At 48.4% G+C, this 12905-nt stretch overlaps 2 protein-coding genes and 2 non-coding genes across 4 annotated transcripts in view; 1 reads left to right on the top strand and 3 right to left on the bottom strand.

The window, feature by feature from the left end:
* Positions 1–2354, bottom strand: part of LOC118769925 (pre-mRNA-processing factor 19) — a 7479-nt gene extending 5125 nt beyond the window's left edge. Inside the window, exons 1-2 of the mRNA XM_036517343.1 lie at positions 2145–2354; positions 671–820 (exon numbers count right to left, since the gene is read on the bottom strand). Coding sequence (XP_036373236.1) covers positions 671–820; positions 2145–2163 — 169 coding nt within the window. The 5' untranslated portion in view covers positions 2164–2354. The remainder of the gene's footprint in view (positions 1–670; positions 821–2144) is intronic.
* Positions 2355–8868: 6514 nt separating this feature from the next.
* Positions 8869–11044, bottom strand: tmem109 (transmembrane protein 109). Its single transcript, XM_036517377.1, has 3 exons — positions 10182–11044; positions 9583–9685; positions 8869–9298 (listed from the first exon to the last, which is right to left on the bottom strand). Exons 1-3 carry the CDS (start codon positions 10386–10388, stop codon positions 8934–8936), a joined length of 675 nt encoding a protein of 224 aa, XP_036373270.1. The 5' UTR covers positions 10389–11044; the 3' UTR covers positions 8869–8933.
* A 546-nt stretch (positions 11045–11590) lies between these two features.
* Positions 11591–11677, bottom strand: trnay-gua. The gene is given in 2 exon segments: positions 11591–11626; positions 11641–11677. It is a non-coding gene; the product is annotated as a tRNA-Tyr (tRNA).
* A 717-nt stretch (positions 11678–12394) lies between these two features.
* trnae-cuc lies at positions 12395–12466 on the top strand. The gene has a single exon. It is a non-coding gene; the product is annotated as a tRNA-Glu (tRNA).
* The last annotated feature ends 439 nt before the right edge of the window (positions 12467–12905 follow it).

Below are 12905 nucleotides of genomic sequence, written 5' to 3'. Positions count from 1 at the left end.
GCACCCACGGAATGAAAGGTTTGTAGGTTCAGTGGCGGCTCTGCTGATGTGTGATTCACATTGCAATGTGGTCTAACAGTGGATGACTGCTGCAATGTAAGTGGACACAATAAACGCCACCCTCAGTATGGGCATCTGTTACTCAGTAAATTATGCAAAAACACCCTGTGAAACAAGACAGCTCCCTCAAACAGCAGCCCACTTCTGGAAATTAACTTCCTTGTGTAGTCCATACTGTAAAGAATGGAGACACAAACCCAACCCTGGGAGCTCAAACACAATCCTCTCATATTCACACACACTCTCACACACACAGGCACACACACACGCGCGCGCACACACACACTCGCACACAATCCTCTCATATTCACACACACTCTCACACACACAGGCACGCACACACACACACACACACGCGCGCGCGCGCACACACACACACGCACTCACACACAATCCTCTCATATTCACTCACACTCTCACACACACAGGCACACACACACACACACACACACACACTCGCACACAATCCTCTCATATTCACTCACACTCTCACACACACAGGCACACACACACACACACACACTCGCACACAATCCTCTCATGCATATTCACTCACACTCTCACACACACAGGCACACACACACGCGCACGCACACACACACACACGCACCCTTGATGTCAATGAGCTGCTCCTCGGACAGGGGCTGGCCGTTGATGGGGTCGGCCCCGTTCTCGGCGATGTACTTCTCAATGAGCCGCCGCTCGAACACCTGGTTGGAGACGGGCGAGACGCAGGGCCTCTCCGGGACCTCGTTACAGACTGCAATGGCAAGACGCAGCGTGACTCACAGCACCAGAGGAACACAGGCCCGGGCCGTTTCACCCTGACTGATCCCGTACAGACACGGCACTGAGGAAGCTGTGCCACATGGAGTGCACCTCTGCTCACTACCCTGCTTTGCCTTTAGTTTTGTTTCAGTACAGTTCTCCACTCTGAAATGGCCACCATGCACAAACCAGATGTTCCTCCTGACAGAGCAGATGTTTCTACATTATTCTTGTCTTGAGCTCCATAGCTATCCCTCAAGGCCTCACTATGAGAGGCAGAAACAACCCCCTCCTCTGTAGGGGCAGCTACATTCCCTGAAATAAATAAATCACTTCCTGTAGTGTGGCATAGTGTGGTAAGCAGCAGGACTTGGCCATTTAAAGGTAATGAATTAAGTGCTGTTGTCCGAATGATGAGGCCCTTACTGGGGGTTTCTGGGTGAAATTTGGAACTGACCCCTGCTGTCTTCAAACGGTCAGACGAAGAATTTTCTAGACAGGGTTTTGTCATCTTTCTTTCACTGTAATGCTAGGTAGCTGGCAGTGAGGTTACCCTGCTCCACACTGGAGGAAGGGCAATTAGACTCTAAGGCGAACAGGACTGAATTCAGAATGCTGGCGAAGATACCATAAAATATCATTCAAATTACTGTTTCAAGAATCTGTTCACTGAACAAGAATGAAAGCCGTCAGCCTCCGCATCAATGACAGTGAAAACGATCGGGTTTTTCAAAACTAAAAATGTAAGTATGACGTGTATTAAACTCTTGGAGTAATCTAATTATGTTCGGGAAATGCCAATAAACCATAAAATGTAGTGACAGGACTGGAGGTACAAGCGGGGTCCCGTCCGGGACTGGAGCTACAGACCCTCTGACCCAAAGCACCAGCGATGGGATTTAACTCGCATCGTGTTGCATTGTAAACACTCCTTCAAAATTCACAACATTAATTAAAGTAAAACAACAACCTCCAGTCACTGCAACTGCCACAAACTAGTATTTAAGTAAGCTAACTATCCGTTTCAACATTTCATAATTTCTCCGAAAAAGCTAGCTGGCTAACTTGTTAGCTGACTAATAGGACAGCCAGATAGACTATCCTGTTTTAAAGTTTGTTCTTGGCAAGAAATCTCTGGATCGCTATAGTCTGCTAGACAGAGAAGAAACTGAGCTAGACACGCTAGCGATCGCTAGCCAGACGTAGTTAGGACTAAAACAGAAAAATATTTCCGATCGGCCAAACAGCATATCAAAACATGTTAAATTTCAACAATGCAAGCATTTCACTCCTGAAGGCCATTCATTTGAACTTACTTGCACAAACTAAAGACATCTTCCGAAAACCGCTGTTCGTCCGATCAGATAATGACAGTACCTAAGTGAACAACCTGTTCTTCTTAGCAAATCGTTGATTTATCAGATATATTCTCTGATTGTTTTGCTCTTTGTATTTATTTATTTTTACTTGTTTTTGCGTGTTTTCCTGTTCCAGCGACAAGCTCATGCACGTTGCGCGTCGAACGTTGCCGCGTTGCCCACTGCATGCCGGGATTGCACGTGTCCTCCAGCTCCACCCCTAAATCTATCCAGCCAATTAGCGACGAGTCTGTGGAGGCATTCGTCCTCCAGGACCCGCCTTTGAAGAGCGAGTAACCAATCTTGAAGCATGTTTCTCTTAATGCCCGCCTCCGAGGAAACATCGCACGAACTTGATAGGCGAATTTGAATGTCTGTTGTAAAGACTGTCATTTGGGTGTATGGTCGCGGTCTACCCTTTTTCCCAACATCGAGAAAATGCGCCTGTTTGTTATTGTGTTAATTATATCCAGGTCTTTGCTCCAGAGATCCATGCCAAAATATCGCGTTGTCTGGAGCTTGGAGGGCAGAATCCTTTACTTTTTCTGGGTGAAACATGGATGTGCGACAGTGGGCGCAGCCACAATCGCAACGTTGTGATTGAAATTAAAAAACAGAATCGGGTTTACAAAATTTGGTTCATAGATTGGACTCTCATGGGCAGGCTCCTCTCCGTATAATGTCTGATGACAGTGTAATCTGCCCTTGTGAGTACTAGTAATAACAGAGTTAGATAAGTGTAATTACATGACGCGGTTTTTATAGATTAATGAACTCTTCACATGTCGTTGCTGAGTGGTATCCAAATTTACTGCATAAAGCTCCCCTCTTGCAAGCTTTACTACCGCTATACAGCACGTCATCAATGTCTACTTACACACGTGTTCGATCCTCGCAAATTCCATCAAAATTTACTTTCTTTCATGAACTCTCTAACATTGCCTCCAGGGTTAAGGTCATTTAGGGTAACTGTAACTCCTGAATTCAGAAAGTTTGAAATATCATCTTTCAGTTAGATAATGGTAGATTAAGTTCGATCCCACAAAAAAATAAATAAAAATGAACAGAAGGGATCGAAAATCACGACTCGGTCACTGGTCACCAGGGCCGGTGCTACGGGGGTGCTTAGGGGTGCATTGCACCCCCAGACGGACCTCAGTGCACCGTCAGTTGTCTCCTTATATCCCGATGTCTACATAGTATTTATTATGTTTTTGTACCCCCCGTGTACTGCTGTTGGACCCCTCCGTATTTTGTCCCGGCGCCGAGCCGGTGCTGATCACGTGTTTTGGACTCTCGGATTGCAAAGGTTTAAAGGCATGAAATTCTAGGAGCGGTGCGTATTGTTCCGCTGTAATTTGGGTACACTCCGTAATTTCTCCAGTCTTCTACCAAAAGTCATCACACAGGGCAGTACTCGAGTAGCCAAGTCCAAAATGTGGAACAGATAAAAATCGACGAGCACACTAAAACTCGGTGGGGGCATTTTGCGCTGTTTCTCTGCTAATGGTCCAGTTTTATCGAGCAGCGGAAACGTCCTTTTGAGTCACGCGCCTCTCAATTAATTGGATCATGACCCTTGTAAAGTTATTAAGTTTTGTTAATCAGGGGCGGTTGCAGGGAATCCAATTCAGTCCAGTGTTCGCGATTGACCTAAATGACCCCACCTCCACCCTACCAACACGCTCACACACACACACGCACGCATTTAATTACCTTCGAAAACCAGACAAGCAAGATATAAAGGAAATGTGCGTTTTAGCAGTGAAGTTTGTACCTATGGTTGCACATGATGGTTGATTATTTTATTAAATGTATGAGCATTATGGAAAATCGCTGATGCAAAGAGTGAAATTGAGTTTTGAGGGTTACAGTCGCATTTCAAAGTGTTTCACTCCTGCACTTTGTTACTAACTGCACTTGTTGATCTGCACCGACCAGCCGTGTGAATGTAGCGCACAGTTATGCAATGAGTCAGGGAAAAATAAACCCTTTTAATGCGCATTCCAAAGGGAGTAAGCGGCTGCAATTAAGCGAATAAGCATGTCGATTTTAGAACAACAGGCTACGTTTATTCAGACTGTAACAATCGCAAAACCTAAGAAGCTGTGAAAACGTACAATTAAAGCCTCGGAGATCTGATGTGGCAAGATTTTGGACAAACGCAAGTGGATTACTTTCTTCGTCGCATCACAGAACCTGCGATGGTTTTTACCGTAGGGTTACAGTTCACACGCTATCCTCTCTTCTCCACAGGCAATGTGGCTGTGGATCTTGTTGGGTCTCGCTGTCTGTGCAGGTGAGTTTTAGAAAATATGTAATTTTAAAACCCTGACACATTCTGTGACATGTCTAGGTCTTTGTTTTTTCATATCTGACCTCATACATTTAAACTGGTTATTTGCAAAAAGTGCTGCAACTTTAGAAATGAATTTATGGGCGTTTCGAATCAGAAAAAAAGGTAAACTGGTGAATATAGCTGAAATCGCCAGTTGACGACTGATAGCTACATTCACAGTTACATTCAAGTTCACTTTTTTCTCTCTCTCTCTTTCTCCCCCCCCCCCTCCCTTAGACTGTTTGAAGTGTGAGAACAGCACGCTGTATTACGGGCATAAGATGGCTGTCACCCTCGCCCCAACAGCGGTGGTGCTGTACTTCTCGCCCGCCAGCTCGCCCTTCTCCGCGCCCATCCCCGTGTGGAGCAACAGCAGCGGGGACCCGCTGAGCTGCCCCCGAGGACGGGGCAGGGTGGACGGCAAGCGCTGGGTCATCGATAGGGTCACCTACGAGGAGCAGGGAAGGTACAGCCAAGAGGACAGAGGAAACAACACCCTCTCCGCCCTCACCCTGACCGTCAGAGGTGAGCAGGAGTGCCATATGGAGGGAGAAAAATGAGAATAAAAATCTGAATTTGGAGCTGGGTTTTGCTGTTTTATCCCCCCTGCTGTGTCCGCTCTCTCCGCCAGAGGAACGCTTCAGCCTCTCCCTGGACGTTAACGGCTCCATGAGCATCCAGGTCCCCTTCCCCTCGGCTGATGCCCAGCTCAACTTCACCCCGGCAAAGGGCAGGGCCGACAGCATCCTGGTGCACGGCGGGTGGGTCGTGGCGCTGGAGGGGCGGTACCGGGGGCGGATCCATGTGCTGCCAGGCAGAATCGTCATGGAGAACCTGACAGAGGAGGACAGCGGACAGTACAAGCTCCGCGACGGACGGGCCGACCTGGTGTCGGTCACAGAGCTCCACGTCCCCGGTCAGTCCCCCCGGAGACCGGCAGTGCCACACAGTTCTGCTTTGTACCACAGCACCACACTGCTGATCTGCATGAGTAATGCTACAAGTAAAAACATTTTTTAGAATAATGTATTTTTTCCAACCATGGAGCCATTTTTGCTTTATTTAAGGTTCTCTGGCTCCACTGCAGTGAGCACAATGAGTTTGAGCACAGACTCATTATTTGCTGATTGGTTCACTGCCATGGAGATTTGTGAGTGAATCTGTGATGTTGGGTTAGGCTCTGTGTGTGAATCTGTGATGTTGGGTTAGGGTTAGGGTCTGTGAGTGATTCTGTGATGTTGGGTTAGGGTCTGTGAGTGAATGTGTGATGTTGGGTTAGGGTCTGTGTGTGAATCTGTGATGTTGGGTTAGGGTTAGGGTCTGTGAGTGAATGTGTGATGTTGGGTTAGGGTCTGTGTGTGAATCTGTGATGTTGGATTAGGGTTAGGGTCTGTGAGTGAATCTGTGATGTTGGATTAGGCTCTGTGAGTGAATCTGTGATGTTGGGTTAGGGTTAGGGTCTGTGAGTGAATCTGTGATGTTGGATTAGGCTCTGTGAGTGAATCTGTGATGTTGGATTAGGCTCTGTGAGTGAATCTGTGATGTTGGGTTAGGCTCTGTGTGTGAATCTGTGATGTTGGGTTAGGCTCTGTGAGTGAATCTGTGATGTTGGGTTAGGCTCTGTGAGTGAATCTGTGATGTTGGATTAGGGTTGGGGTCTGTGAGTGATTCTGTGATGTTGGGTTAGGGTTAGGGTCTGTGTGTGAGTCTGTGATGTTAGGTTAGGCTCCGTGAGTGAATCTGTGATGTTGGATTAGGGTCAGGGTCTGTGAGTGATTCTGTGATGTTGGGTTAGGGTTAGGGTCTGTGTGTGAGTCTGTGATGTTGGGTTAGGCTCTGTGAGTGAATCTGTGATGTTGGATTAGGGTTGGGGTCTGTGAGTGACTCTGTGATGTTGGGTTAGGGTTAGGGTCTGTGTGTGAGTCTGTGATGTTGGGTTGGGCTCTGTGAGTGATTCTGTGATGTTGGGTTAGGGTTAGGGTCTGTGTGTGAGTCTGTGATGTTGGGTTAGGCTCTGTGTGTGAATCTGTGATGTTGGGTTAGGCTCTGAGTGAATCTGTGATGTTGGATTAGGCTCTGTGTGTGAATCTGTGATGTTGGGTTTGGGTCTGTGAGTGATTCTGTGATGTTGGGTTAGGGTTGGGCTCTGTGAGTGAATCTGTGATGTTGGATTAGGCTCTGTGAGTGAATCTGTGATGTTGGATTAGGGTTAGGGTCTGCGAGTGATTCTGTGATGTTGCTGGTGTCACTTGCCTCTCCCTCTGCCCCAGATCAGCCTCTCAGGGCTTACCTGTCGCTGCTGCTGATCGTGGGGTTAGGGTGCGGGATCTACTACTGCATCAAGAAGAGAAAGCGCTACAAGAAAAAGCATCCCCTCATTCAGAACGATGCCTCACAGATGGACAGATCCGAGCAGGTGTGTGCATTCATGTGTGTGTGTGTGTTAATGTTTGTACCCGTACCTGTCTGTGAGTGGAATCAGGTGTGTGTGTGTCCATAGGAACAGGACGGATGCTGTATCAGGTGTATGATGTCATTATTCAGGCAATTATGAATGAGCAGTGGATGGGCTGTGTCTGTGTTTGTGCAGGTCTTCAGCCCCCTTTCACTCAATCCTCCCAGTCTGCCGAACTGGAGTGTGCCACAACCAAACCATAGGCCTCAACCCTGCCCACAGCCTAGCTGGACTGGGCCTCAACCCTACCCACAGCCTAGCTGGACTGGGCCTCAACCTGCCCCACAGCCTAACTGGACTGGACTTCAACCTGCCTCACAGCCTACCTGGACTGGACCTCAACCTGCCACACAGCCTAACTGGACTGGAAATCAACCTGTCACACAGCCTAACTGGACTGGACCTCAACCTGCCCCACAGCCTAACTGGACTGGGCCTCAACCTGCCCCACAGCCTAACTGGACTGGGCCTCAACCTGCCCCACAGCCTAACTGGACTGGACTTCAACCTGCCCCACAGCCTAACTGGACTGGACTTCAACCTGCCACACAGCCTAACTGGACTGGACCTCAACCTCCCCCACAGCTTAACTGGACTGGACCTCAACCTGCCCCACAGCCTAACTGGACTGGACCTCAACCTCCCCCACAGCTTAACTGGACTGGACCTCAACCTGCCCCACAGCCTAACTGGACTGGACCTCAACCTCCCCCACAGCTTAACTGGACTGGACCTCAACCTGCCGCAGGTAGTTCAGGTTTAGTACCTTTGCTTTACTGAATCAGTTCATTTACATTACATTTACATTATTGTAATGTAGCAGTCACTCTGGAGAAGAGCCCCTTACATAGGTTAGTTTTATCTGGTTATACAGCTGGATATTTCCTGGAGCAATCATGGGTTAAGTACCTTGCCCAGGGGTACAGCAGCAGCCCAAATAACATTGCTACCCATGAATCAGTCCCTAATTTAATACCTTTGCTTCATTGAATCAGTTCAGGTGAAGTGCCTTTGCACAAGGGTACAACAGCAGTGTCACACCGAGGATCTGACCTCACAACCTGCTGGTTATTACGCCACACTACCACCTCTTCAATCTGAGGGGAAGGAAGCCGCCACGCACACCTCCACCTTGCTGCGCAGCAACTGCGCCACCTGGTGGAGACTCACACATATTTCACCTTCCAATTACTTTGACGCACAAGCCCAGTAACCCAGGTGACAGTTTTTGACAAGTGCTCAGAAGAAAATTCAGCAGAGGTTCAGAGCTGTGCCCCCGAGGTTCTCAGGTGGTGGGAGTGAACCCGAACCGCCCTGCGGTAGCTATCTCAGTCAGCTTCAGATCACCAGCACTGCTACCCTGCCATACGCAGTGTGGCGTGAAAGCGTGCGACCTTGTAGAACACCCTGCGTTACTTCTGCTGTGTTGTGTATTTCATAAGCAACTATAGAGTGACGCAGGCACAGCTAAACGCAGAAATAATCCAACTTTCCTGCCATGTCTAAAAACCTGAGGAATGCTTGTATTACGCGTGTCAATAGTGTGAGATAGTACACACGCATTTTTATAGTTTGTATTTGCTTTTACTGTGCAGAAGTACACGATATTCACGTGGAAAAAAACCAGGCTGCCATCACACATGTTCATACAGCAGTTTGTATTTGCTCTCATTGTGCAGTTGTGTGCCGTATACTCCCTGCATTCATGTGCTGGACTTTCGTTTTTTCACTTTAGTATGCATTTTTCTGTATCATACATGCATGCATGATCACTTCTAGCTGCTGCCACAGATGATGTATATGCAGTATTAAACATGAAAACATCTTGGAAAAGACAGCCATGTATCAGTTTTTTTCTTATTTTACACGGACTGCAGCCCCCCCCCCCCCCCCAGCTGTCCCCAGCCCTCCATCTCTCCTCTCCTCTGTGTTATTTCATTTTTCTTCTCTCTCGTCACTCATCCTTCCTCCTGCGCTCCATGTCCTTCAGTTTGGCCTCCAGGCCCCTGACCCGGTTCTCCAGGTATCTGCTGCGGTTCCCGTCGGCGCCGGTTCTGCCCAGGCCCAGCAGGACGCAGACGAACACCAGACCCGCCAGGCGCAGGGCCGTGGTGTCGGTGCTAGCGCTGGTGTCGCCCACGATCAGCGCGAACAGCCACAGGGCCACGCCCAGCTTCAGCAGCCACAGAACCCGCCTCAGCACCGAGCCCACCAATCGGAACAGCAGGGACAGCAGCCAGTAGCCAATCAGAGCCAGCAGGGCCCACTGAGCGACGAAGGCCACTCCCTCTGGTGTGATGTGGTGAAAAGGCAGTGTGACTGGGGGGAGAGAGAGAGAGACATGAGCACATGAGCTAGGGGCTGTTGGACATCGGGGGGGGCACAGGCGTTTTATGCTGGGGTGTCAGTACAGTGAACAGCGGAGAGTGCAGAGGGGCCAGGGCTGGCGGTGTTCAGGGACATGCCAGTGTGCAGGGCTGGCGGTGCTCAGGGACGTGCCACCGTGTTGAGAGAGTGAGTGCAGTGTGAGTGTTGAGTCAGTGTTGAGTCACAGTGTTAAGGGAGCAGGTTCGGTGTGAGTGTTGAGTCAGGGCAGTTCTCACCTGAGACCCCGGCAGCCCTGAGTATCTCAGAGACGTACACGGCTGCCACATTGAGCCCACTGGCTGCTCCCTCCGAAAGAACCCTGATCACTCCCTGCACACACTGGGAGAGGGAGAGAGAGAGAGGGAGGGGGGGGGGAGAGAGATTACAGATTACAGTTGGGTTTTAAATGTTTTAAATGTTGAGTAGTACATTTATATGATAATGCATTCTGGGCGTCGTTCCGCAAACAATTTAGCGCTCTGCTCGTGCAGGCGCGGGGCACGAGACGGGCAGGAGAGCGCGCGGGTGGAAAAGCGTAGGGAAATGTGCACGGGGAGCATGGGAGGAGAAGCGCGAACCAGGAAGGGTGGCTCCCCCGGGCATGTCTGGGTGGAGAAGGCAAAGGCAGAGAAATCTGCTAACCAGAGATCAAATACGGAGAAATGCAAACTAACGTCAACTTGCTAGCACAGCAAAGGCGAGGCCTGGAGACAGCGATACGGAGAAAGAGTGGAGCAAAGAGTTAAAGGAATGATCAGATCCCCGAAAAAATCAGATCAACCAAGTTTGAAATGTATTCAGAATAAAAGTTTTCAAAAACACACCCACATCATACCTCAAACGACGTTTCAACCGCCCGTGCCCCGACGATGGACACCACGTATCCGTGCGCTTCTTTGGCCACCTCCAGCAGCCGAGACCGGGAGCCCTGCAGCCACTCGGTCAGCTTCGGAGTCTCCTCGGTCGGATTCGCATTTACGGCCCCGCAAGGCACCGAAGCGCTCAACACCGACAGCGCTAAAGCTAACCAACCGACATGCATTTTCCAGTGTGCTGTAATCTACGAAGCCAAGTGATCCCGTCGAAATAGTGTAAATGGAATGAGGTTACCTTAAAGGTAATGGATTAAGTTAGTTTTTTTCTCTCAAAAGAGAAAGGGAAGAAACTTTTGTAACAGTTAAACTTCCTCTTCAACCTTTCGCTTCATCCCGTACGCCAATATGTTTTGGTACGTTTGAGTACAAACTTAACACAGCTTGACTTATTGGTTCCTGCCAACTTCTCAATCTAACAAGCACATAATTATGTACAGAATCGATCTTAATTATTTTACTTTCATTGGCGTATTACAGTTGTAACATCAAAACATCTTTCTGGTGGTTCATAATTCATTCCGAAAAATGAACGTCTAAAAATCTATTGTTCTTTTAAATTTGCTCCTTGCTTCCACGTGTCCACGCCTATTTTTCCATCTGGTCTGTTGCAGCCATTCAACCAGTTTTTTCGATTTTCCTGTTGATGAGATTAAAAACAATGTAAACTAACTAACGTTTTATTTTGACAGCGTTTGTTGGCTGCACATGTGGTTTTGACTGTGCAAGACGCCAATTTTTTTAAAACTTCACTTCCAGCTAGTTAAATGCTGTCTTTTTAAAGGCGACCAGCTTCTCCGAGGGAAAGTTCTACGGTCACCTCCCTAAGCTCGCACTTCCGTTTTCGCCCAGAGGGTGGCGCTGTACACGCACTTACGTGTAAGAGCTCCCAAGTACCCACGGGAAACGCCAACGTGGTTTGCCTCAGTATGGTGGGCCGGGGAAGCCGTTTCATTTCAGCTGTTCGCTTTAATTCCCGTACACATGTATTTGTCGTTCCTTCCTCGTAATGCGTCATGCTGTAAACTGAAATTTGTAAGCTGTTTGGCTTGATCAGTAGTGTTCCTGTGCCAGGTACTGTGTTTGGTTTGTAGCCTATAGTAGCGTACCTGTGCCAGGTAACGTGTGTGGCTTAAACAGTTCTGCGCCTGTGCTCGGAAATATGTTGTATGTAGCGCTCTCACATCCGGTTAGACGGGACTGCTGCGCCCTGTATGCTAATTTGGGGAGTGAGGCTATGAATGCCACAGTCCAACCACAAATTAAAGTACATAATGTAGCACTTCCGTGATGCAGCCTGGGTTTCTCTCCTGGGAATTCCCGTGTGTATTCATTTCCCCTCTTCTGTTGGTGAATAGAATTAAAAAGCCACTCCTTCGAGCCGGATTCGAACCAGCGACCTAAGGATTACTGATGTAGCATCTACAGTCCTCCGCTCTACCAACTGAGCTATCGAAGGGTGCTTGTGGGTGTCTAAGCGTTCGTGTACTCACCCAAATACAGTTCGATGATTCATGGCACCGATATAGGTACACTGCTGCTCCTTTATAACGCTTTGTCCTATGTAGCGTCAGATGTGTCCCCACGAATATCGAACTCAAACCTACGCCCTTGCATACAGGAATGCTTGGATATATATTCAATGGCCACGTTTACACGAACGTTAGTAATGCGATTTTAATGCACAAGTCATATAAACACATTCCTTCAATTATTTTAATGCGATCAAGCTCTTGATCTTAGTAATCAAAGTCGCGGTAAATTGCCTATCGTACCCCGACCTTATTGGAGCATGTAAACACCTCATTCGCATTTATTGTTTGTATTTAAACGTTACTGTTAATGCTGATGCCGGTTATCTGAGCCGTTAGCCGTACAATAATATTGCTGCTTGGTTCTCACGGCTATAGCCCTGCTTCTCACTGCATGAAAGCGGCGGGACGGGGACAGGGAACAGCAGAAAGTCAGTCTGTCACCTTCCGCTTGTCCTTGCCATTAATCGAGTTATCCATTATTTACAAGTATATTTGGGATATGCCTTTTTTGCGGAGACATGTAAACGGTCAAATCAAACCTGCGTCTTAATCACAATTCAGTTTAATGGCGTTTAGGTCAATCAATGGTTCAGAAACGACTCGATGTAAGTCCAGCATATGTTCCGATTACTGGCATCCCTTCCCTGGTGGTCTAGTGGTTAGGATTCGGCGCTCTCACCGCCGCGGCCCGGGTTCGATTCCCGGTCAGGGAATGACATTTTGATTACCAATAGTTCACATCTGTTTCCTCTTCTAAATGTTCTTATTCTGATGACTCGCTTTAGCCTCCAAGTAATTTAAGGGCTACCACCGCTTTGTACCTGCAAATGGTGGATGCGCCACAAGTTTACGGTGTACTGCTCCCCTGGACTCTTCTCTGCACAAGATAGGACATCCGAGATATTCTGGGTCGCTCCTCTGACTGACTGGAAGAGCCGTCAATGCCTTTCTACACTGCCTTCCGACTGAGACGGTATCCCATTTATTCCTCTAGAGGGAGCCATTTCCCAGTTAAGCATCGCAGTGGAACACATGGAGCGACTCGTGGTCGAGTAGCTGGAGCAGTGTAATCTGGACCAGTGGGTCACAGCTCCCGAGTCCGCGCATATCACTGCTGCAGTGACCTTCAGCAAGACACATTACCTGAGCTGC

This window comes from Megalops cyprinoides, chromosome 22 (genome assembly GCF_013368585.1).
Source record: "Megalops cyprinoides isolate fMegCyp1 chromosome 22, fMegCyp1.pri, whole genome shotgun sequence".
NCBI lineage: Eukaryota > Metazoa > Chordata > Actinopteri > Elopiformes > Megalopidae > Megalops > Megalops cyprinoides.
This window is presented reverse-complemented; position numbering and strand designations above follow the sequence as displayed.

Bases quoted from the DNA above. Each gene is read 5' to 3' on its own strand.
- tmem109 (XM_036517377.1), bottom strand. From the start codon at position 10,388: ATGCATGTCGGTTGGTTAGCTTTAGCGCTGTCGGTGTTGAGCGCTTCG. The intron at 9,686-10,181 runs GTATGATGTGGG...TCCCTCTCCCAG, and splicing joins CGGTTGAAACGTCGTTTGAG to TGTGTGCAGGGAGTGATCAG. The intron at 9,299-9,582 runs GTGAGAACTGCC...CTCTCCCCCCAG, and splicing joins CAGGGCTGCCGGGGTCTCAG to TCACACTGCCTTTTCACCAC.